The 24454-nt window shown below is 40.6% G+C and overlaps 1 protein-coding gene across 2 annotated transcripts in view; it reads right to left on the bottom strand.

Annotated features, from left to right (window-relative positions):
* Positions 1-77: 77 nt before the first annotated feature.
* PHLPP2 (PH domain and leucine rich repeat protein phosphatase 2) overlaps positions 78-24454 on the bottom strand; it is a 61906-nt gene continuing 37529 nt past the window's right edge. For both annotated transcript variants that reach the window (XM_055412389.2, XM_055412390.2), the window contains 11 exons: positions 23867-24069; positions 21969-22029; positions 18132-18227; positions 16689-16844; positions 14518-14718; positions 11775-11937; positions 11464-11594; positions 10247-10357; positions 8926-9120; positions 7309-7540; positions 78-5049 (listed from right to left, as the gene is read on the bottom strand). In XM_055412389.2, the coding sequence (XP_055268364.2) occupies positions 3895-5049; positions 7309-7540; positions 8926-9120; positions 10247-10357; positions 11464-11594; positions 11775-11937; positions 14518-14718; positions 16689-16844; positions 18132-18227; positions 21969-22029; positions 23867-24069 (2704 nt within the window). In that variant the 3' untranslated portion in view covers positions 78-3894. The remainder of the gene's footprint in view (positions 5050-7308; positions 7541-8925; positions 9121-10246; positions 10358-11463; positions 11595-11774; positions 11938-14517; positions 14719-16688; positions 16845-18131; positions 18228-21968; positions 22030-23866; positions 24070-24454) is intronic.

The following is a 24454-nucleotide window of genomic DNA, read 5'->3' on the forward strand; positions in this document are numbered from 1 at the left end:
CTAATAACCTGCATGGAAATAAGGACCATGCTTCTTGTCTTTGGGATTTCTTTAAACATATAAACCAAGTCAGAATATAATATTTCTTAATGTAAAAAATCTTTATTGCTATTTCAGCTTAAAAGGTGATAAAAAATATTTATTCTTGCCTTAACTCATAGCTTCATATTTGTCATGAAATGTGATTTCACTTATCTTCCCCTAAAGAAAGAAAAAGCAGAAAAATCCTAAAGGTGCTTTTGATTAAGAAACTAATTCTACAAACAAGTTAGAGAAAATTACAGTTTCATGCTAAAATAAAGTACTTATAAAATAAGTATTCCATTTTAAAACAAAGCCATGAAAAAGATATTCCATTTTATTTTATTTATTATTATCGTTATCGTTATTTTTATTTCTTTACAAACAATAGATCTGCTGCAACATGCTCTGGCTCATATTATTGAATTAAAAAATTTAACACATTTCAAAAATATCAAAAATACACTATAATGAGTCTTAGGACTACAATACGACAATGATTGCACAAAACCGTAAGATATGAACTCACTGTCTGGATGACCTCCACTGGCAACAGTGAGAGAAAACCTTATAGCGTCTGGGAGAAGTGCATGAAATTTAGAATACAAGGAGCTTACGTGTGATTGATTGCTCACCAAATGAAGGAAACAGAGCAGGATTTACTGTAGCTGCTTTTCTCAGTCTAGGAAGTGCTTACCCAACTGTGGGGCAAAAGTCACTAACTGGAGAGAAAGATTAACTTGCCTCCATGAACGGGGGAGTCTGAGAGGCCCCGCCCAGAGGGAAGTAAAAAAGTGACACAAGACAGTTCTAGAGTGATGCTGCAGACATCACTGAATGGCTTGGAGACTATTTAATAATTGGTATGTTTTTCGACAACAGCCAAGTGCTCCCTTGTGGAGGTCTCTTCATTAGTGATTATTGAGTAGACAGAGGAGGGGAGCCTGTGGCTTCCAAGTACCTGCTTTTGCTGAGAGCTGACATGGAAAGAAGGGCATCATCTGATATTCAGCAGATCAGCCAAACCTAACTGGCTCCATCTCCTAGAAAATAGCACTCGCTACAAACAATTAAAATAGCACCCAATGATTACCAAGCTGCTCGTGTTGGCTCTTCTATACATCAGGAAAATGAATTCATCAACTTATTGCACATACACTCTACAGTAGTATAAGAAAGCCCTCACTTGAATGAGGAGTAGTAATTCAATGACTCTATGGTATCACGGTAGCTTTATGACATACTAACATTCAAATTTTCAAATACATTTCCAATCCATCTGGATAAGAATAAAAATACCATGGCTGCCAAGACTTGTATAGTTTTCTTTCTTCCATGGGACTCCTGGACTGCTCCCATAAGCAGGAGTGATGTTCTTTCAGAAACTCTCTTAAACAGCTCCATTAAATGGGAGGTACACACAGGGACCTGAGAATCGTGCAGAGGCCGGGACCTCTGGGCTAGAGATCAACGGGCCTCTGCCCACCTGGGGAATGCGTCCTCTGGGTAAAGTCCTGGGAAGCAGATTACATTCACCTGGAGACAGATTACTGGCTTTCACCACCTGACAACCTAATCAGCTCACACAGTAAGTGTAAATAACTTCATAGGTCAAGAGGGTTCTGTGAATTTTTGGTGATGGGCTATGGCCTTTTCATCCTCTGTTTTAACAAACAGCAATTATAGAGGGAAATGAATCAAAGGAAGTTACAAAAAAAGAGCAATCGGTTTTGGTACAGCCTACATTAAAGATTTTCATAAAACCTACATTTCCTGAACATAAACCTGGGACATAAACATAAAAGAACACTGGGAATTTGAAGGTTCTTCTGATTAAATAGTAAATACATTTAATTTCAGTTAAGTAATTTCATAACTGGGCTTTGTAGTGGTTCCAATTAGCGTAGGGTGGAAAACAAAGAGACAAACAGTTCACAGATAACAGACAATTTTTAAAAAACTATACTATTAAATAATTTTCATCACAATCATCTTGGGTTTTACCTTCATTTTCATGTTTCCTTCATTTTCCCCCCATTTTCCCATAAAAAAATAAGGCGGTAACACACTATTGTTCCCATCTTTCTTACAGCACCTGAACTCTGTATAAACCATATTATGTTCCCCACTTCAAATCAAGACCTGAGTTCTAAAAATTTTCAGTAGCTAACAAGTAGTTTGACACAGAAAAAAGTGTTCCTGACAATTTGGGGAATCAAATTCATATCTTAGAGAGGCTGAACACCAGACACTCATTGGTATGGAATCTTCCAAGAGTGTGTACCCCACTGACACATACATATGGGTACAGGCCTCTGAGAAGATGAGGATACCTAACTATCTGTGGAGAGGTCATCTGGTTTTCTACTACTGCTTCAGCAAAACTTAAAACCCCCAACATATGTATGTATAGATTAACCCTATCTTTAACATTTCATTTCTCATGAAACAGATTAAAAATGATTCTACTCTATTTTCTTTTTAATTGTCAAAGTATTCTAAAAATTCAAAGCACATTCCCCACTGGGTAAAATTAAGCAATGTCAAAACTTTGTAGGAAAAGGCAATGGAACAGAAATATGGAAGGAACTGCATTTTGCTAGGCTTACATGGAATGTGCAAAAAAAAAAAAAAAAATCAGTAAACCAGGTTTTCTGTAAGCTTAGGATTTTCTCAATCAAGTTTTTCAGAAATTGAGCCCAGTACTGTGAAGCCACGTGAGGTGGATAAGCATTTTCAGAAGACTCTGTTAACTATTAAAAGTTGAAACTTCAACTCACTCCTAATGTTTTAGAAAACCATCTCTGGGCTCGAGAATGAGAGAAGGAACTTGTCTAACTGGAAGCTCCATCCATCCATCTGTTCTCATTCAGCCTCAGTCTGCTCAGAGTCGTCAGCTGTAACTAAAGGCTACTTGGATGTGAGCAGCATCAGCCTTGGCCCTGCGTACTAGAAGGCTGACTGCCATCTCCACCTCATGTTATGGAAAGAGGCCAATCCCCAAATGCCTCTCCTGTGATCTTCTGGGAGATTCCTAGCAGGTGTCGCATTTGTCAGTTCTTCTCCTTTTGTGATTTGGGGGAAGTAGTCTTGTTCCTCACCCCTCCTCCATCTTCATCCCCCAAAGAAGATCCTACTCCCCTGTTTCTCAGGAACTTTCACAGTCTGACATCCAACAGTCCATTTCCCAGGGCCCTTCCTCGTACCCTCACAGCTGGCCCCAACTCCCGATGATCATCCTGCCTATGGACAAAGGATCTGGGGCTGCCTCTAAGAAGATTGGCTCGAGTGCAGATTTGAAAATAAAAAGTTCACAGTCAGTGGAAAGTGCTCTCATTACATCACAAACATAAATTATCTGTTTGACTGGTTCTACATTTCCAATAAGCATCATTTCAATAGGCTGTATTCTCGTAGAGAAGAAGGAAAAGCCATGTGACTAGTCACATCACATCCCATCAGGTTGAGACAGAAGGTGATTTCTCTGTCGCAGAGATCCATCAGCAGCAATCAGTAATTAAGGAACCAATCTTCAGTTATTTCCTCCACAGAAATAGTCCCTTTCCTGCCCAGGCAGGCAAATTCTCAAAATTTCCCTAGGAGAGAAAGGGTTAATGGCAGGTGGTAGGACTGATACAGAGTAATGCCTGCCTGCTCCCCAGGAACCCTGGGGATCCTGATGCAGGTTAAATGTGAAACTTAACACTGATGGTGTTGACTAGCTTATCCAGAGCAAGACCCTGACAGCTCACCATTTCCACCTCCGAGATCCAGCCCCCTCTCATCTATGGTTTAGAGATACAGTGGCAGAACGCCCCTGGCAGGGTCCCCTACCCTACAGCCTCACACGATGCCATGGCCCCTGGGGGAGGACTACAGCGCAGTATCAAACTCCTCCGGGAGCTCGGTCCGATCCTCTTCACTGGGCTCAGGCTCGTGCCTGCTTTCCTGGTGGTGTTTCATTTGTTCCTTCACTTCTTCTTCTAGGTCACGAGGTATGACAAACTGGTCCTCTGGCTCCAGCTGAGTGGGGGCAGCAAAATAGCCGGTTTTCTTCTTGGGTGCTTCGGTGGCCACCTCGATGAGGTTCAGGCTGTCTTCCAGGGGTACGATAGAGCCATTGGAGAGCTTCTTTCCATAGAGACAGGAAGTGGAGGGAGATTTCTGTAACTCCGTCCGGTCTTTGCTCACTGGCAGGAGGATGCCACTGTTCACACTGTTCTGTCTTCGGATCCCAAAGAACGATCCTCGAGCACGGTCCTCGGGGCACGGGGCAGGAGAATTCTCTGGAAGGGTGGGTGAGTTCTCAAGATCCCTCCCCCGACAGCAGTGGATATCTACTTCTACTTCCACCTTGCTGCCATTTGTTATGACCCCTTCTACCGGCTGGTCATCATCACTGTCCAGGCCGTTGTCAGACTGGTTACTTGAGAAAGTCGCACAAGAGGGCTGGCGCTGGAACACCCCCGAAGTAGGCGCCGGGTGGAGGCTGCAGCGCCTCTCTGGCCTCGGAAGCAAGCCAGCATCCAGGCCAACAGTGTTATGTTCATCAGAAGCAGTGGACCCCACCTCGCTGCTCACCTCTGAAGTGGACATCTCGCTACTGAACTCAGAGGCAATACCACTACTGGAGGAAGGAGTGGTCGGCTTGGGCGGGTCCTTGATGATGGCGGTTGAAGCAAATCCCATAGGACCTGGGAGCGTGAGCCCATTCATTTCACAAGTACAGCCTTCCTCACCAATGTTCAAATAAACCACCATCGCCCCCACATTGTCCTGACAACCATAGCTCTGGGCTAATGTGCACAGCTTCTTGGCAGCTGCTAATGGGTCTTGCACATGGCGTACTGCATTGACCGCTTCTGTATATGACAAGTGTTCCCACAATGCTTTGTTTCCCAGAATCAGCAGCTCATCCTGAATGGTGAGTGGAGTGGAAGATATGTGGGGCTTGGGGAGGATCCAGGGGTAGAGGTATGTACAGCCCAGCAGCCGGGTACAGCAGGTCACCCCATTCACTTTGTTGTCCTAGAGATAAGCAGAATGCAAACTTTGAGAAACAAGCAACAGTGACACACAATTTTATATCTTTCTAGATCACAACTCTTAGGGCTCTGCAATAGAACTGAACTGACATGTTATAATTTTAAGTGGATTTACAAAAAATAAATGTATAGAATTCCAAAAGGACAGAATATCAAATGGGTATTATACCACAAACAGTTGAGAGGACTGAGTTAAAACCGATAAAAATTAAGTGGTTAAAAGGTACCTCCATCTCAAAAGATATTTGCTCTAACATTAAGTATAGGCCTCAGCATGTTCTTAAATAGAGAAACATCTGTTAGGAAAACAATAAACAAAACTATCATTAATTCTTCATCACTCGTATTCTGGCAGGGGCCAAAACTCAGATGGGTCACTAAAAATGACTTCTCATTTAAAAGCAGAGTTGGGGGATTTTTCTGGTGGTTCAGTGGTTAAGACTCCACACTACCAATCCAGGGGGCCCAGATTCGATCCCTGGTCAGGCAACTGGATCCCATATGCTACAACTAAGATCCAGCACAGCCAAAGGCAGAGTTGGGATTGAAGATATTAACTGCGTAAGAGAATCTTTATAGCTAAAGCACTGAATAATCCCTGAAGTTATTTGGCCTAGAAAAGGAAAGTCTGAATCCATGGCATAATTTACCTACTCTCTAAGGGTTGTATCAAGAATGATATAATTCTAAACTCAGAACAAAAGGAATAACCCTGGTTGCAGGCTGGGCATGTTCATCTGCCAGATGCTTCATACTGATTTCTTAAGAGAAAACCAAAGAAAACCACCTAAGCTCTCAATATATTAATTTCATAGCTGCAGTCATTCTTTGGGTGAAAATCCTGGCACTCTTATTTATCAGAACTTGTCACAAACTCTAAAAATTTGTAATTTTATTTTCCTCATCTGTGAAATAAAAATAAAAGCACTTCTTTCATGGGGGTTATTGTGAAGGTTAAACAAAACAATGAAAGTACAATGTTTAAGCAGGTAACAAACAAACATGTCTATAATTATAAAAATGTTTCCTACTTATCTAGGACTCCCTAAGAAAAATCTAAACAGCATTAATTAAATTCTGTAATAGACTAATCAAATAAAAAGTTATCTTTTATCTTTCATTTGTTCTGACTGAAAGACCCTCCTAAGATCATAGTTCCAGAATCTTCATAGCATCAACCACATTAGAAGGATAATTTTTTGGTTTTGTGCTTCCTTGGATGGAATCTTTTAGACAGTCCTTATTGTAAAATTCGGACAGGACAGCCCAGAAGCGGACCCACACAAATAAGAGTCCACTGATCTTTGACAAAGAAGCTAAGGCAATTTGCTGCTGGGACAACTGGACATTTACATGTCCAAAAAAAAAAATCTGGACATGGAGCAACCTATACTTACTACAAAAAAAAATTAATTCAAAATAAATCACAGGTCTAAATGTAAAAGACAAAACTTCTAGAAGACAACACAGACGAAAATCTGGGTGACTTTGGGTTTGCCAATGAGTTTTTAAATACAACACCAAAAGCATGACCCATGAAGAAGAAAATTGGTAAGTGGGACTTCATTAAACTAAAAACTTCTGCTCTGCAAAAGACACTACTAAAAGAATGAAAGACATGCCACAGACTGGGAAAATATTTGCAAAACATTTCTGATAAGGACTTGTATCCAAAATTCACAAAGAACTCAACAGTCAAGAAATAAACAATTAAATATGGGCAGAAGATCTGAACAAAATTCTGCTTTGCAGTAAACAATGTTCACATGTAGTTGCTAAAGTCTCTTTGAAAGCAAAAGTCCTATGCTAACTTCTGAAAAAGGAGAAGAGTTATGAAATACTAGAAATATTGATGCTTCTTTTATAAAGAAAAAAAAAGAATATATTCAGCCATAAACAGTAAAACTACTGTGAAACTTTGTACTTCAGAACTATAAAACTTTTCTTCTTGTGTTTTGGAATAAGAAACCAGATGAAAATTAACCAAGGGGGACATTTACATTTATTTCACATGTTAGATCTAAGTCTAAAGACCACAGTTTAGGATTTTTCATTTCTAATTACTTTGCTCTTTCTCTCTGCCAGTCATTAGCTGCTCATTAGATTTTCTTCTATTACTATTATCTGGATTGAATAAAATTTACAAGGCTTAATAGGAAGAAAATGGACTTCCATTGTTCTATGTAGAATAGCATTCATTAGATTCGAGGAGTAGAAGTGACTGGTGGAAAGTAAGATTTACCTCTGTTATGATGGCTTTTTGGTCCTTCACCCTCTGAGCCTCCTCTGGATCCTGTTCCAGGCTGAAGACTTTAGAGAGTGGTACTGGCTTCCCACCTCGACACAGGACTGCTTGGCATGTGCCAACATTAGCCACAGTCAAGCTAAAGCTATTCGTTGGATCAGCAGTGTCAGGACGGATGTAACAAAGGAGAGCCGAAGAGCCTAGTTTCTGGCCAGCCATTCCTAATTTCCTGTTTAGAAAGAAAAGAAAATGAAAACACGGCTAGTTTTAGAAGAAAGCAGTGGTCCTTCACATCCAAGACTTCCTCGTTTTTCTGTTGACCATGAACCCACCTCACCCTCATCCATCTTCATATGAGTGATGATGGTGAAGAGAGCTTTGCCTTCTACTCTTAGCTAAGAAATTTTACCAAAAGAGTGGGTGCAGAGAAGACAATGAAAAGGTAGCTTTCTCTGCTGCTTCTGATTGATCATAATCTGCAATAACCTAACTCAGTGGCTTCCAACTGAAACAAATCAGAATTACCTGAAGTACTTGTTAAGTTTCTGATTCAGTGGGGAAGGGGCTGGCCCAGTAATCTACATTCCAACAAGTTTCTGGTGATGCTGAGGCTTCTGGTCCTAGAACAACACTCTGAACCACTTACTTAGGTTGTAAGTTCCCCAAAAGAAGGTCCATAGTTTTCCTTCTATTTCTCTCATGCACATGGCGTCTACCCCAACCCCCAGCACCTGGTACACAATGCTAAGCACAGAGCAGATGCTATCAGAAAGATCTGGTTTCAGATTCCAGCTCTCCCATTTATGGGCTATAGATCTTCAGCAAGTTAATGCTCCAAGAAACTTTTCCGATTAAAATACTCACCTCCTCGGCTTATTTAGAAAATTAAAGATACAGTATGAAAAATGCTTGAAACTGTGCCCAGCTCTTGAGAAGTGCTTCATAAATTGAGTTTCCTTTCCCAAATGCTTTATTTTGCCAAATCCCTAGGCTCAATTCTATTACTGAAAAATAGACTTCTTTCCTAACATCTTTGTGTTATAATGACAAGTGAAACCAGCTTGGGCTCCAGGCTGTTCCATCTGAACCTTGAGTATGCAAAGGGTCACTCTCTCAGTTGTACATATGCTTTAAGCAGCCCACCTGCTGGGCAAGATGCTCTATTAGCCACGAAGAGATTTTCAACAGTTTGGTTTATAGGGTGTTTGCCTTTAAGTGGCTTAGGCATCAGCAAGATTAGTTGGTAAATCCTCAATAATAAGTATTTTAAAAACAAGAATCTGATGAGTGCTTAACCTCTGTAGGTCACTGACCCTCAGGAGAATCTTACAGAGGCTTACCACTTTCCTTCCCTCAAATGCACATAACACATACATAACCTATTACACATGATGTTTGGGCTTTCCAGATTCTCAGCAGCCTTTGGTTTCAAGAGAGAAAACAGATGGCTCCCACAGGCTCTTTAAAAAGCCACAGTCTCCATGTTCCATGCTGATGGACAGAACTGTCATGACTAAAATCAAGATCTCACCTTGCTCCTGTACTTATAATTGAGACCCAGACCTTCTGACTTAGGCAGGGCCAGGTTAGGAATTATTCAACCCACCTGCTTACCTGTGAGATACCAAGAAGGTATTAACCATGAAAACTGTGTCATTTGTTGACTGCTGCACCTCTTCCAAAAGCACATCCGCCATGGTACACTGGAGAAGGCGAGGGAGCTCCTCATTCCGGTCACCATCAAACATCCCATACACAGCTCCCACCCCCTCTGCAAAGTTATCCACAGCTAGAGCAGATACACATAACCTATTACAGAAACAGAAGAAAAACAGAGAAAGTCAGTGGCAAAGCATTCTTCTCCAGGGAGCCTTCTTTAAAAAAGGAAGGGAATTCCCTAGCAGTCCTGTGGTTAGGACTCATTTCCAACACAAGGAACACAGGTTTGATTCCTGGTCAGGGAACTAAGATCTTGTATGCAGTGTGGTGCAGCCAAAAACTTAAAAAATAAAAAATTAAGTGCTGATTGAGAGCAGAGAAGAATAGTGGTAAATCCCCATCTACACATGAAAAACCTGTTACAGAAGATAAGTAAGCAACATCTTAAAGAGTTGATGTCAAGAAATGGGGGAATTCAGCCACATTCAGGAGCAGTACATATTACTTTTGCAGTGTTACAGAAGGCGAGAAAGATGTTTTTTCTCAGTAGTGATAAAGGCCTACTATCAACACCTTTCCGTCAAAGACTTCCCCAAAGTGTACAATACACCTGTAGCTCAACAAGTTGGGTTTATCATGTAACAATAAGAGAAAGCACACCATGGGACTTGTGAGTATATTAGTGGGTACTGAAAAAAACCTAGTACAGGATTTGGGTTTGGCTGGATCACTCTGGGGAAAGTCTAACAAAGTGGGGGGTCATACTAGATTGGGTGTTGTCAGAAAGCAGGGCTATTCTGCAACTTCCCTGTTGGTCCAGTGGTTAAGAATCTGCCTTCTAAGGCAGGGAGTACAGGTTTGGTCCCCGTCAGGGACCTGCTGCAGCCAAAAAATTTTAAATATACATATTAGTAAGAGAGAAAAAACTATTTTAAAAAATTAAATAAAAAAAGAAAGCAGGGCTATTCTATGGTTGATAATCTCAACAAATCTTAACTTCAGGGCAAGAAGGTTAGCATGGGGACAGAGCTGTGATTGATAAAGAAAGGAGCGGTCACGCAGTCACCCATCTTAGTCATGAGGTGGTGTGTGAGTGTTCTGTGCACATTCATCTTGTTGTGTCTTACCGGCTCACGGTCTCAGAGGAATCTTATCTGATGTTGACATTCTGTGATTTGTTTATGTCAAACCAGGAGAACATGGCCTAGCTTTCAGCATTAGCTCTGTTCCCAAATGTCAGGAGAATTTTCTCAGTCTTCATGGCCATGATACTTACTTGTTTCTCTGCCCTGCCATCTCAGCCAGTCCGTGGCTCCAGAAGGTTGATGTAACTGTAGAATCAGTTGTTGGGAAAGGTTTCTGATCAATTTTCAGGGTGGTGATATGGCTGTGGGAAGTGGAGGAAGGGAGGCTTAAACTTTACATGCGTCTCTATTTTACAAAAGCTATCCCAACAATAATTTGTTTTTACAGAATAATCTGTTGACATACCAAGACTCAGTTTGAGAGACCCAAGAAAGTAGTCTGCTGACCCACAGACCAAGAAGGAAAAGAAAGAAAAGGGATAGGAGGAAGACATACGAGCCAATTTTGTAATAACTGATACCATTCATTTCAATGAAAAACTAAGCACAACAAAGATTTCTAAGTTTCAACCATCTACTTAGTTGAAGTATTCTGATACAGTGAAATCTTGGTACACTGAGTGATTCTGCACTGTCTTAGATGTAACACAATATAATCTGTGCCACCAAAATTACCTATGCCTGCTATATGATCAGACCACTCAAGATAGCTGTTCTCTTGCTCTCTGTACCTCCCCTGCTTGACCAATTCCTGTCTCCCTCATACCCTACTCACCTGACTGACCTTCCCTCTTAATCAGACAGTCTAATCATAAACTCATATGTAACTCCCCACCCCACCCCTGACCTCCCACCACTTCACCCAGCCCTAGCTAGTGACTCTGATCTTTAGATGTGAACTATCTCTATTATGACAGTTTATCAAAGGCACAGTGAGGGGGCGTGCTCCTCTGCTGTTTCCCAGGTAACCGATGCCTTCCCCCTCTGCAGTAAAGGACCACGTCCTGCATGCCATCTGCTGCACGTGGTGGAGTGTTGCTCTAGGACCTTGGTTCAAACAAATAAGAACCCCCTACCCTTTAAACCATGATGTCTCTGTTGCCGCCTCTGGGCTCTTTCTTTGGTTGTGAGGCTGGGCAAGTATAGGGTTTGCAGGCCTGTGGGATGCAGCCCCATACGTGCCCTGTAAAGGTACTGGGGTGCAGCTGAGCAGCAACCGTGATGCTGAGCTTGACTGCTGGACAGAACACCCAACACAAACTGGATTAAAGAAGAGAACCGAGGGGCTTTATGAGCTAAGTCATCCTACAGCTTTAATAAACTGAGGTCTGCATAGTCATTATGAAGAACCACACAAGGCTGGTGGGAGTAGAAGCACACATGGATTCAACTTCAGACGTCTTCCTACCTAAATGTGTCCAGTGTCTTGTGTTCCAGAACCAGATTTGTATTTCCTGTCAGGTCCAGGTCTTGTAAAGCAGCAGGCAGAGCCTCTGGAATCAGGATTTCGGTCAAGTCATTGCAACTTAGGTCTACAAACTGAGAGGAAAAGGGAGAGATTAAGTTAATTCTTAACTCCCTAACGTTCAAACTCCTACTAGATCCTCAAAGGGAATTTCATTTCTTCCCAAGAGTCAATTAAATATACTGTGATCCCAAACTGCCACTTTCTTGAGTCACACTCCAGCCATCACCCCATGACACAGCACACAGAAATACCTGGATCTGAGGCAACTGCAGTATTTCCGGAAAAATACTGATGTGGTTGGAGTGGGCCACCAGAGTGTGCAGCCTTTTGCAGTTCGCAATGGTCGTGGGGATGGTTTTAAGCTTGTTACCACTTAGGTTCAGTTCTTCCAACTGCTCCAATTTATTTAGTTTGCTGAAAAAGAAACACCAAAATACCACACTGCACCTAAACAAGCAGCTGCCAAGCAAGTTCTACAGCAGCCAGAGTACAGAGTGGACCAGCCTGTGGCCTGATAACTGGCCAGAATGAACAGCCACCACGGTGAACAAATATTCCTGCCGACACTCAGCCTCATCTGCCTCCCTCTCAGTGCACTTTGAGGGCTGGAGTATCCCATGGTTCTAGTGCAGCTGCTGGATCTTCGGGGCAGGAACATATTCCCAGGGTTAACTAATCAACTAATTACGGTACTGCTTTGCCACCAACTAGTAGCAAAATACTGGGTAAGTTAGTGTCAGTGGACATCAATCGCCTCAGCTATAAAATAAAAAGTTGTACTAAAGTATCACTTAAGATTCCCTTCACTTTTAATTTCCACAGTTATTCATAACAAAATCCAGCTTCTATAAACATTAATCGAGTGCTCAGCATAGATACAGCCCTGTGCCATGGGCTGTGATGCAGGCCATTCACACTGTCCCACTGGAGTAAGCCAAGCTTTCTATGCAGTAAGCAGAATAGCTTCAGAGGGCTTAATATCTTTATTTAGATTTTTAAAAACTGTAAAGATAATAAACTGCTGTAACAGAAGTTTGTTATCGTTGTTTACTTGCTAAGTCATGTCTGACTCTTTGTGACCGCATGGACTGCAGTCTCCCAGGTTCCTCTGTCCATGGGATTTCGGAGGCAACATTCACTAGAGTGGGTATTCCTTCTCCAGAGGATCTTCCCGATCCAGGGATCAAACCCACGTCTCCTGCATTGCAGGTGGATTCTTTACCACTGGTCTACTAGGGAAACCCACAACAGAAAGTTTAGAAAATAAAAAAAATAAATCCATAGTACCACCACCAATCTGAAAAAGTTATTTTCATTTTGCTGAATTTCTTGTCAAATTTTTCATATGCAGATTTTGCATTAACTCTGCCCTTTTCATATATCACAGATAATTTCATAATACTGATAAATACTTTTAATAATTAAGTTCCGTGAATTAAAATTGCTTTCTTATTACAACAGTAATACTCACTGAAGAATATTGAAAAATAAAGCTGAATATATAAAAAAAAAAAAAAAAACTTTTAACCCCATGACCATATTTAATCTCCGATAACAATTTGGTGGTGAGTATTCTTGTCCTTTTTAATGCATGAAACCCTATTTTTTTATTAAAACATGATGCTTATTACATGTACTGTTTTATAACTTTTTTAAAAACTTAATCATATATATTTAAGGTGTTCCCATGTCCAAACCTCATGCTTTTCTCTTACACAGAGACACAGCATCTATATCTCAATCAGACTCTTAGTGAGCACCCAGAACTGTGCTGGATTCTGAACACAGTCCAAAGAAAACAGAAGCCTTGGACTGTGCCCATGCAATTATAACACTGTTCAGGAGATGCCTGCGGACTTAAGATTCAGGTCAGAACACATATTTTCCTTAAAACTCTGCTCCTGAATTCCATTTAGTTTTATTATCGGTATTCAGATTACTCTAGTCCAACAGTAAGTGTCATCAAATTAGGAGGACTTCATAAGTTTCAAGACTATTACATCTGTTATTTCCCAAGAGCTTCATAAACTCATAAAACTTATCAGCGGTGTGTCATTTTCACTTTATCTGAACATATTTGAGGCCAAATGAACTAATCTGCTAGGATTCAAGAGATATATCACATCCTGAAATTAAGATTCTGCATTCACTTTAAAAGCTATTGCTCAAGTTCTTTCAAGGAAGCAATCAAGTTTATTGCACTTGTCTTCTATAAGCTCCAAATATTTTATAAACAATCACAAAAATTACATCTCTGTTTTCCATGTTTAACACATTTCTAAGAAAATTTGTAAAACAAAACTAGAAAAAAAGTTTTCATTCAAATTGTATCAAATATAATTTTATGAGATATATATATATAATTTCACTCAAATTATATCAAATGTCATTTTCCTATGTGTTTAGGTTTTGAAAACACAATTTTTAATAACTACCTTCATGGATTTTTCTGGAGTCAAATTTTCTAAAAAAATTTTTTAATCAAAGGTATTTTGGAAGATACTTATTTCTCCACTGATGCTGTTTAAAACTTTGACACCACCAAATGTCTCTCTTATGTCTTATAAATGTAGCCTGGCTAAATACTATTCATCTCTGCAGTGCAGCTACCTGCACATATCTTTAACATCCTGCATTTATTACACTGCACTGTAACTGCCAATATAATAATACTCGTCTATTTCCCTAATTTAAATGCAAGTTCCTTGAGAACAGAGACTGCAACTTAATTATCACTGTCTCCCTAGTATGTACACAGGTCTTGACATACAGCAGACATTCAACCTATATACTAAGAATTAAACACATTTTAACCACAACCTCTGTGGTTAACAATACTTACAAAAGGGTACAAACAGACCTTCTCATTCAAGTAAGGAATTGGTAAATCAGTCAACATAAAGCAAGAGCACCCAGTAAAAGAGCTGTGATGTAGTCTGACAAATGCAGAATCACATTACATGTCAGAAACGATCCGAGTCTGGATCTGTTTACCTTGCAGGAAATGTCTGTAGCTGGTTGTTTGCAAGATGCAGGATGCGCAGGTGTGGATGCCCCACCAAGACGGCCACACACTGGTCTGTCAGGAGATTGTTGGTCAGGTAAAGCAGCTGTAGCGCACTCAGACTCTCCTCCCCAGCACAGGCAGATGGCAAAGACTCCAGACTATTTGCGGATGCATTCAAGTATCTGAGACTGACAGACACATGCAAACCATCATTTCCTTTATGGCTATTTGCTGCCTTCTGATATGGAAACCATCATGCCATCTTAGTATGTAACAATGCCTTTCCATGCTCCCAAACTGACGACAAAATAATTTCCTCCAGGGTGTTTTCTCTGCTTGACTCTATCCAATGAAAGTTCCTTTTACTCAACTCATGCCAGTTAAGTTCCTGGGCTTCTGCACTGGCTTGATTCTAACCCAGCTTCATATTTTTCTGTCTGTATGTCCACTGAAAGGATGCTGCTGAGTATCACATTCACAAGTATGTGAACTGTGAAGTCACCCTTTGGAAAAATTTTTGTCTGATTTGAATAGAATCATTTATTTAGCCAATACCTCTATAATCCCCTAATAAAGGGCATATTGGCTATTCCCAATTGTTTGTTATTATAAACATTGTAATGAATATCTTTGAGCCCATACCCAATTATTTCTTTAGGCTACATTCCCGGAGCAGAAGCTGTGGGGTCAAAGGCTACATATATCTTTAAGATTTTTATACATATATTGCCAAGATCAGCTCCAGAAAGGCTATAACAAACTATATACTCCCACAAGAAGGATATAAAGAATGCGCTGGCTCATACTTTTGTCAACACTGAATATCATAATTCACTTTAACCTTCACCCATCTAATAAGTAAAACATGGTATGATTTTAAAAAATCTGCCTAACACGGAGTTTGGTACATATAGAACGTGCTCAATAAAAGGCAGTTAATATATTATTAAACTTATGTGTTCTTAAGTCATCCTCAAACTGGGTGATCTGTATTTCCAGTTAGCTTTTAAGTTATTGAGGGTACTGTGTGTCTGTATCTTTGTATGTCCCAAATTCTCTGTGCAAAGATACTAGTAAATATCATTGACAGTTTGCTACAATCTCTAGGTAACTTCCTTACTACAGATTCTAAGACTGTAAACTAATTTTATTCAGATTTCATCAGAATGAAATGCATTGTAAAGAATTACTAACAGATACTTGCTAATTAACAAATGTTACTGCACTAAGACTCCATGTAAACTTTTCAAAGAGAAAATTTCCTTCTTGCATTTTTTAGAATTTCCAAAGATTTTTAGGAAAATCCAACCAACTATATCATACATTAAGAGATGTATAAGCTGCCAAAAGCCTGGCATGCTGCAGTCCACAGGGTCACAAAGATTCGGACACAACTGAGCAACTTGACAACAACAAAGCTGCCAAACAAAGAACAAGCCAGACGCTTGCGGGCTAAATGCTTTTTGTATGCGTCCTGCAGCCTTATGTTAATTACTACTGCTTCTCTCTAAGACAATACTGCCTTCTCCATATTGCAGAAGACTATAATTAAAAACTAGTTTTCAATGAATGGTGACATACGTATTAAATAAACCTGATTATGGGTATTAAAATAGGAAAATTTACTATCTGTTAATTTACAATGAGAAAGCAAGTAATACTTTTGGAACAATGTTGTATTTAAATGCATAGTTTTCAAAGCAGGGAGTAAAAAAGGCCTGCAGATAAAGAGTGTAACTTAATGATAGCTTGGCAAGGCTAGAAGCAAAAACTAAATTAACTTCAGTGGTATGTCCTTTTCTCCTAAGGCAAAAGCTGAAAAGTGCCCAAAGAAGCTATATCAGAACACTACAGCCTCTCTTTGAAGATCATAACTGTATTCCTTTTCTGAGATGAAAGCCTGAAACTTCCCAAGCTCTTGAAACCTGTTAATAACATCATAACTTTCCAAGTATTTGATGGTTATTTCAGCTTCTGTGTTGAAGCTTCCTGCCTCCTAAGACAGTGTCATATTTTATTCCATACAAACTGCAAATAAGTCTACCTGTGCCGGACTATGAAGTAAACACTCTGTAAAGATAGTCTCAAAGGTCATTCCGATGACACGTCCAGGTAGTTTGCTTATCCCATGGTCCTCAATAAAATCTACAGCACTTACTTTAAGGCCTTAGAGAAGAGAGTATCTGGCAGCCTGGTGAGCAGGTTATGTTGGACATCCAACACCTCCAGAGGGATGTGTTCCACCAGAGTGGGAAGGCTCTGCACGTGATTGTGTCCCACCATTAGTTTCCTAAGACTCAAGCTACTAAGGATTCTAAGGGGACAGAGCAAAAAGAAACAACAACAAAAAAAAACCAGGCTTAAATCTCTCTTCCTGAGTCTGCCCTTGGCTATTTAACTAAAATCAGTAAATGTACAGAAACGTGTTCTTCTAGACAGTATCATCACCGACAGGTGCCTGAGCCAAGAAAGCAGCCACGACCATATGTTTACCCACCACCCACCAGGAAGTCATTCAGGTCATTCTGGGGCAAGACGAACTAATGAAAGCACACAGCCCCAAACACAAAAAGCAATTTGTGCCATAAATCAATTTAGATTTTAAGTCTAGACAGCACCGGAAATTCAGTGAATTTATTAACATGAATATAATTGATTATAAGAAGTTAATTAAAAAATGTATTATAACAAAAACTATGACTTATTCAGTTTTTAAAATGTGCCAGGTCATTTAACAATTAGGTTAGAAGGGTTAAGTGACTTTGGTTTGCCAAAGATCTCACATCACATGTAGTAAATGGTACAGTCAGGATTTGGATTAAAGACTGACTCTAATGCTACGTTCATATCTACTATGTTCAAAGCCTCCCGTACACTTTTAAAGATTCTGCGAGGTAATGACCTCACATTACACATCTTGGTACCATCCCTCATCCACCAATGTCTCTATTTTTCCCCTCCACATACAGAAACCCCACCATCCTATAAAGGTCAATTCAAACAGGTATTCTCCACACAGCATCCCCTAATTATTCAAAGTTCTGAATTTCTAAGGCATGTTATTTATACAGCACAGTGGCCAAAAGTGAGGCTTTGGAGTAAGAATGACTACATTTAAATGCCAGCTCCTATCACTTCCTAGTTAACTGCAACACTGGACAAACTATCTATCCACTCAAAGTTTTAGTTTCCTTATTTGTAAGATGAAGGTAACAGCACCTATAAAATAAGGTTAACACAGGATTAAATAAGATAATGAAAGTAAAGTTCTTAGAACATTGCCCAGCTCATAACAAATCACTCAGTACAAATGTTCTATTATCACTAACAAGTCACTGACCTCTGCCAGCAACTCTTGTTACACTGTATCACAGTTATCTGTGCACAGGTTACCCTTACTGTCTGCTTACTAAGTTCCTTGCCTGCCAAGACTAGGCCTGACGTGTTATTGTATTCCTTACAGCACTCATGCTGCCCTGCACTCAACAGATAATCAGTGTTTACCAAACAGATGAATCAAAGCATCCGTGACAGGCAACCCAAATATAGGAAAATTATTTAATTAAATACATACATTATATATATATTAACACATGAATACCTCATGGGAACCTCTGTCAGCAGATTATAGCTCACGTCTAATATTTCTATCTTCTTTGCTTCACAGGCCCAGTCAGGGACACACTCTAGCAGGTTTCTGCAGAAAATAAATAATTAAAGGGTATTATTTTGGATAAGGAGGAACTCATACTGTTTCACAGTCTGTAACACATCCGCCCCTGTGCTCCCCGAGGGCAGAAGCACAATCCCCTGAGCACCCCTGGTGTGCTGCCTGGAATACAGAAGATGCTCAATGAATGTCGCTGACAGAAAGGTGGAGACAGAGAAAGAAGCACACACGTGTGTGATACTGGATCAACTGTGTTGGGGCTCAATGAAGATACGAAGGCCTTTAGCACTAAAAGCCAGAGAAGGCAATGGCAAGCCACTCCAGTACTCTTGCCTAGAAAATCCCATGGATGGAGGAGCCTGGTAGGCTGCAGTCCGTGGGGTCACTATGGGTCAGACACGACTGAGCGACTTCACTTTCACTTTTCACTTTCACACACTGGAGAAGGAAATGGCAACCCACTCCAGTGTTCTTGCCTGGAGAATCCCAGGGATGGGGGAGCCTGGTGGGCTTCTGTCTATGGGGTCACACAGAATCGGACACGACTGAAGTAACTTAGCAGCAGCAGCACTAAAAGCACACGCGTGGCGGGATGGGATAGGAGAGAGAGGGGAGGAAGCCTTAAAGGAAGATCAGGCACCATACACGTATCTTCAAAGCTGAGGAGGATATCCCCAGGTGATGACTGGGGGAGAAGAGAAGTGAATTCTGGGGGAAAAGAACCAAAGGAATAAAAGTCAAGAACCAAGAACAAAAGGTAACACGTCAGGGAAAGTGGCAGATCATTTAGAATGTGAATTCCAATCTTCAGCAGAGCACCAGGCAGATCCTCAGTCACAGGAAGTTTACTTTCAGATGTTAGTTTCCCTAAGCCTCAGATGGATGGATCAGTACGATGAGGCAGAGTGAAGTAAATGCTGCAAGAGAAATGCAGATGCTGCTCTGACTACTCTGTGAAGGAATCCCTTCAAGGCAAGCCCCCTAAGAAATATGACACCTGTGGCAGATTGTTGCACAATGCCCTGAGGTGTGGCAGGCATGTCAAGCAAGAGGTTGACAACATGCGCTAGAGCACAGAGGCAAGAAAAGAAGAACAAGTAGTTTGGTGATGCTGAAGCAGCAAATATGGAGCAGAGCAAGAAGAAACAAGGCTGGAAAGACCTAATCATGTCTCGGAGGCTGTGACCTTATCCTGCAGGTGTACGGGGATCACTGAAGGGTTTGTGAGCAGCGAGGAGACAATGTCAATTTTGCACTTTAAAGAGCTCACTATTTGAATACACAAGAGGTCTGGCTGAGATGGCTGTATTAGTAAAAGAAAGCGTAATTGGGAAGCTGTGAGACAATTTTATCCCGAAAGGAAATGATAAGGGCCTCAATGAGTAGTGATACACCTGGAAGGGAAGGGAAAGGAGCCAGAAAGACTTAGGAGGCAAAAATTAAAATGACTTAGAAATGGAGTAAACATGTGAGTAGAGCAGAGAAAAGAATCAAAAGTGACATTTAGGCTTTAGCCTAGATGACCAGAGAGGAAATCCTATGCAGAGAAAGGACTGAGAAGCTCCAAGTGAGGTTGAGAATCAGTGGTGTCCATCTTGAGCTGATCATCTCATGGTAACACCAAAAGCTGAAACAGAAAATAAGACAAACGAGTTAAAGTGCTGGTGGAGGGGTGGATAATAAATCTCATTTTGCACATATCTGAGGTATTTGGAGACATGCAGGAGAAAACATCTATTACGAAATTGGACACACAGGTCTGAGGCTGAAAGAAGGGAGTCTGGACCGGTGTTCTGGGTGATGCTGACACTGAAGTGTAGTGAGATCCTAGAAGTAAATGAGATTGTGTCAAATGAGAAGTGCAGTAACCAAGGACAGACCCTGAGACAAGTTACTTTTAAAGGGCTGGCTAAGGAAGAGTACAGAAGAGACCGAAGAAATGGTCAGAGGGGCATGAAAAAAATCAGACTGTATCAGCCAGCCAAGGAAACAGCACGTGTGAATAAAGAGAGCAAGGTGAACAGTGTCAATATAGAAAAGTTCCACAAGAGTGGGTCTAAAGCCAGCTGTCGTGGGGTGAACAATTGGGAACAGGAAAATGTGCCAAGAAATACAGACAATTCTTGAGAAATGTGGACAAAAAAAGGGATGAGCAAGATGAAGGAACAGAACAGTAGCTCGAGGGGGTGCAAGATAATGGGAATGCTTATTTGTTCAGACAGGAGATATAAATGTGCACAGAGACCAAGAAAGACACTGAACACATGTGAAAGGAGAGAAGGAGGGGTGACTAACAGAGCAAGGTTCAGGGCAGTGGGAGTGGATGCGATCAAAGGCACAGACGGCTGGGCTGGCTTGGAATAAAGGAAAGCTGAGAATGCATATGGATCTACGTGAATTTTAGCAAGGGAGTAGGAAGCTAAGGGAGATCACCCATGATGACCTCTGTTTTCTCAGTCAAGTGGGAAGCTGAGCTGCAGAGCAGAGGACATAAGAAGGTAAAGGGTCAAAAGAAGCCAAGCAATTTGGAACAGATTCCAGGCCTCTGGAAAGAACTGACAAGAGAAGAAACTCCAGATGAGGCTGGAAACTGTGAATTTAGGGTGGGTCCACGTGATTTTCTTCAGTAATGATCAAGTTCAGCGCAGAAGGTAAATCTTCGTCTTGAACCATGCAGGGGTTTTGCTGACAGGAAGAGGACAGAAAGAAATGTATGGAAGGGAATCTAGAACAACAGCTTAATAATAATGATGATAAAGTCACAACAAAAGGAAACCCGGCTATCATGGCTAATATTTCTTGCTGCTGTTGAGACTATTTTATGCTAGGTACTAGGCTACATATGTTGCATTTATTGTCTCATTTAAACTTTGTGGCAACTCTGACCATATAGGATTCCGTCCACTGCCCGTTTCACATGCTGCTACCACTCTATACTCACAGCACTTGTGAGGCTGCCCTCTTACTGCTTGTCTGATTGTCAAGACAAACTAGACTGTAAAGCTAGACTGTAAAACTCAGCCACTGATTCCTGAATGCCTAACACAGTGTTAAAAATGAATGAAGAAAGCAAACCTCATTTATGTTTATTCTTGACCACTGACAGAAGAAATAAAATCCTAAATATAATTAACATCGCTCTGCAAATCAGATCGACATGGCTCACAAGAGTAAGAGAATAACATTTTAAGTCACTCAAAACCAAGAATTATCTGATTCCAATTGGAAAAATCAATGCCCATGGAAGGGAAATAGGTCTTTGTTTGCAACTCATTCTAAATCCACAAACTGTAACAATGAGTAATTCAGAGGCACCTTTCCTTTAACTAGATCAGTTCAGTTCAGTTGCTCAGTCATGTCTGACTCTTTGTGACCCCGTGGACTGCAGCATGCCAGGCTTCCCTGTCTATCACCAACTCCTAGAGCTTGCTCAAACTCATATCCATAGAGTCGGTGATATCATCCAGCCATCTCATCTTCTGTCATCTCGTTCTCCTCCTGCCTTCAATCTTTCCCAGCTTCAGGGTCTTTTCCAGTAAGTCAGTTCTTCGCATCAGGTGGCCGAAGTACTGGAGCTTCAGCTTCAGTACTTTAACTAGATAGTATGGCCATTAAATGTATTCCTTTAGCCAACCTTTTGCCCTTCTCTAGGTTATCCAAATATTTCAACATATTGGGATTTCCTGTATCTCAAAACTGCCAGAGTGCCCACAGACATCTCTTAAGTATAGGAATCAAACAGCCACCACTCTAATGAGACACACTCACCGGGAGAGTTCTAGAGACGTGAGCAGACTGGGTACTGGATAGACATTCACTGTTGTCAATCCTAATCAGAGAACAGATTGGTGTTAGTGACATTCTCCAAAGAAGAATGTAACTCAGAGGAAACATGGGAGAAAATCGATAAAAATTTGTGTCATCTACTGAGATGAACTAAAGATAAAAATCACTAAGTAGGGACTTCCCTGGCAGTCCAAAGACTTTGCCTTCCAATGCAGGGGACATAGGTTTGATCTGTGATTGGGAAGGGAAGATCGCACATGCCTTATGGCCAAAAAAAATCAAAACATAAAACAGAAGCAATACTGTAATAAATTCAATAAAAGACATCCCTGATGGCCAGGGAGGGCCTTTCCCTCTGTTAATTGGCTATTTGGATAAATCCTTCTGTGAAGCTGAAAGCTGAGTTTTACTCTTGAGGTGTCAAAACCTCAAGTGTTGGTGTGAATTCTAGGTTGTAGAATTTAAGGAGCCTGTGAACAGAACAATTCTTTTGCTCTGTTCTGTGATAGAAAAGTATTATCTAAATTTGCATTTCTTTGACTGACAGTGAAATTGAATATCTTTTCTTCTTTAAACACAGAAAAGCAGTTACAATTGACCCTTGAACAATGTGGGGGTTACAGGTACTGACCCTCTGAGCAGTTGAAAATCCATACAAAACTTTATATAGTGTTTTATATATATATATCTGTACACACACACATACATATGTACGTATGTACATATATATACACATATATGTAAATACTACAATACTACACAATCCATGATTGGTTGAATCCACAGATACAGAATCATGAAAACAGAGGGCTGACTGTAAAGTTACACTCAGATTTTTGTCTAGAGGGTTTGTCTGAGGTGTCCCTAAACCCTGCATTATTCAAAGACCAATTGTATTTACTACTGAAAAAACTCCATATTTAAGTACACCTGTACAGGGAATTTCCTGGTGGTTCAGTGATTAGAATTTAGCATTTTCACTGTCATGGCCCCAATTCAATCCCAGATCAGGGAACTAAGATCCTCCAAGCCCCATGGCATGGCCAAACAAAACAAACAAACAAACAAAAAACAGACCTGTGCATTTCAAACCTGTTTTCCAAGAGTAAACTGTATAACTTCTTCAGTAAAGAAGAATTCTCTATAAACAGAATGGCCTCAACAAACGTGAAGCCTTTTACATTGAAAAATATCCCTGGGACAAATAAATCACTATTGAAGTGAAGAGCTTCTCATTCTGGAACTAAGGCAGCACAAGGTTTTAGACTAGAGACTGGTAATCTTCTGTAAAGGGCTAAGCATTTAGTAACATTTTGGCCTTTGCAGATCATGTGGTCTCTCTCAAAACTACTCAATCATTTTGCAGGAGAGTGGTTAATATGCAAACAAATGTGGATATGTTCCCATCAAACTTTATTCAATTAAATTTTAATTTCATATAACTTCCCCATGTCAAAATTATTTTTCCTTTGATTTTTTTAAAACCCAACCATTAAAAAACATAAAAACCCATTCCTCAAGGGCCACACAAAATGAGATGTAGGCCAGATTTAGCCCCTGGGCTGGAGCTGGCCAACTCATGTTGCAAGACTATTACTGATATTCTCTTTTGAACATGCTTGCCCACCCTAACATCCTGGCATTTTGAAAAATGCCTCTGATTATTACAACGTTCATTTAGTGAAGCTCAAATAATCCTGCAATATCTTTTTATAAATATCTCAACCACTGAAGTGCTGACTGCAAACTTAAAGCTAGGTCTCCATGAACCTCAAATCCACTTGGCAGAGTGGCTGAGGAACACCTCAGATGCTACTGTTCTTGGATAGCTCAGACAAGAGCTACAAGAGGAAACACAGGAGGCTGGGTAGAGAACTCACTGTTCGAATTGGCGTAGAGAGTTCGAAGGGAGAAGCCACTAAGCGTCAGCTCCCTCAGCTGGTTCCGCTCACAATGCAGCTGCTCCAAGTTGCACAAGGAGCTAAGATCTAAGTCAGTCAGTTGATTGTCCCGCAAATCCATGTGGGTGATGTATTTATTTCCCTCCAGATTCTCAATAATCATGTTTTTCAGACGGTTCATCCTTAATATTCAGAAATAAGAAAATCATTAGAAATAAATTCTACTAAATGTGCTTACCAAAAGGAAAAACAGGAGAAGTATGTTCCTCTTGTCTCTTTCCTAAACAACTTAGGAATTTTACTCCTTGGCTCATTTTGCAAGGCACTAAGTAAATAACCACAGAAGTTGTACCTTGGGTTCTTTGTTTACAAGCTAAGTTAGAGAATGTACAGACTGGCAAATACATGTACAAATTAAATAAAGAGAAAGGAAAGGGGACCATGTCCACAAACAGTCTAAAACCTGCATCCAAATACCTAGTAAGGTTAGACAGGGATGAAGGAATAAAACAAAGAAATGAGAAGATGAGCATAACCTTTGGGGCTGGGACTAGCAGGACAGTCATA

The sequence above is a fragment of the Moschus berezovskii genome, chromosome 22, assembly GCF_049115385.1.
Source record: "Moschus berezovskii isolate FMDL1 chromosome 22, NW_MosBer_1.0, whole genome shotgun sequence".
NCBI lineage: Eukaryota > Metazoa > Chordata > Mammalia > Artiodactyla > Moschidae > Moschus > Moschus berezovskii.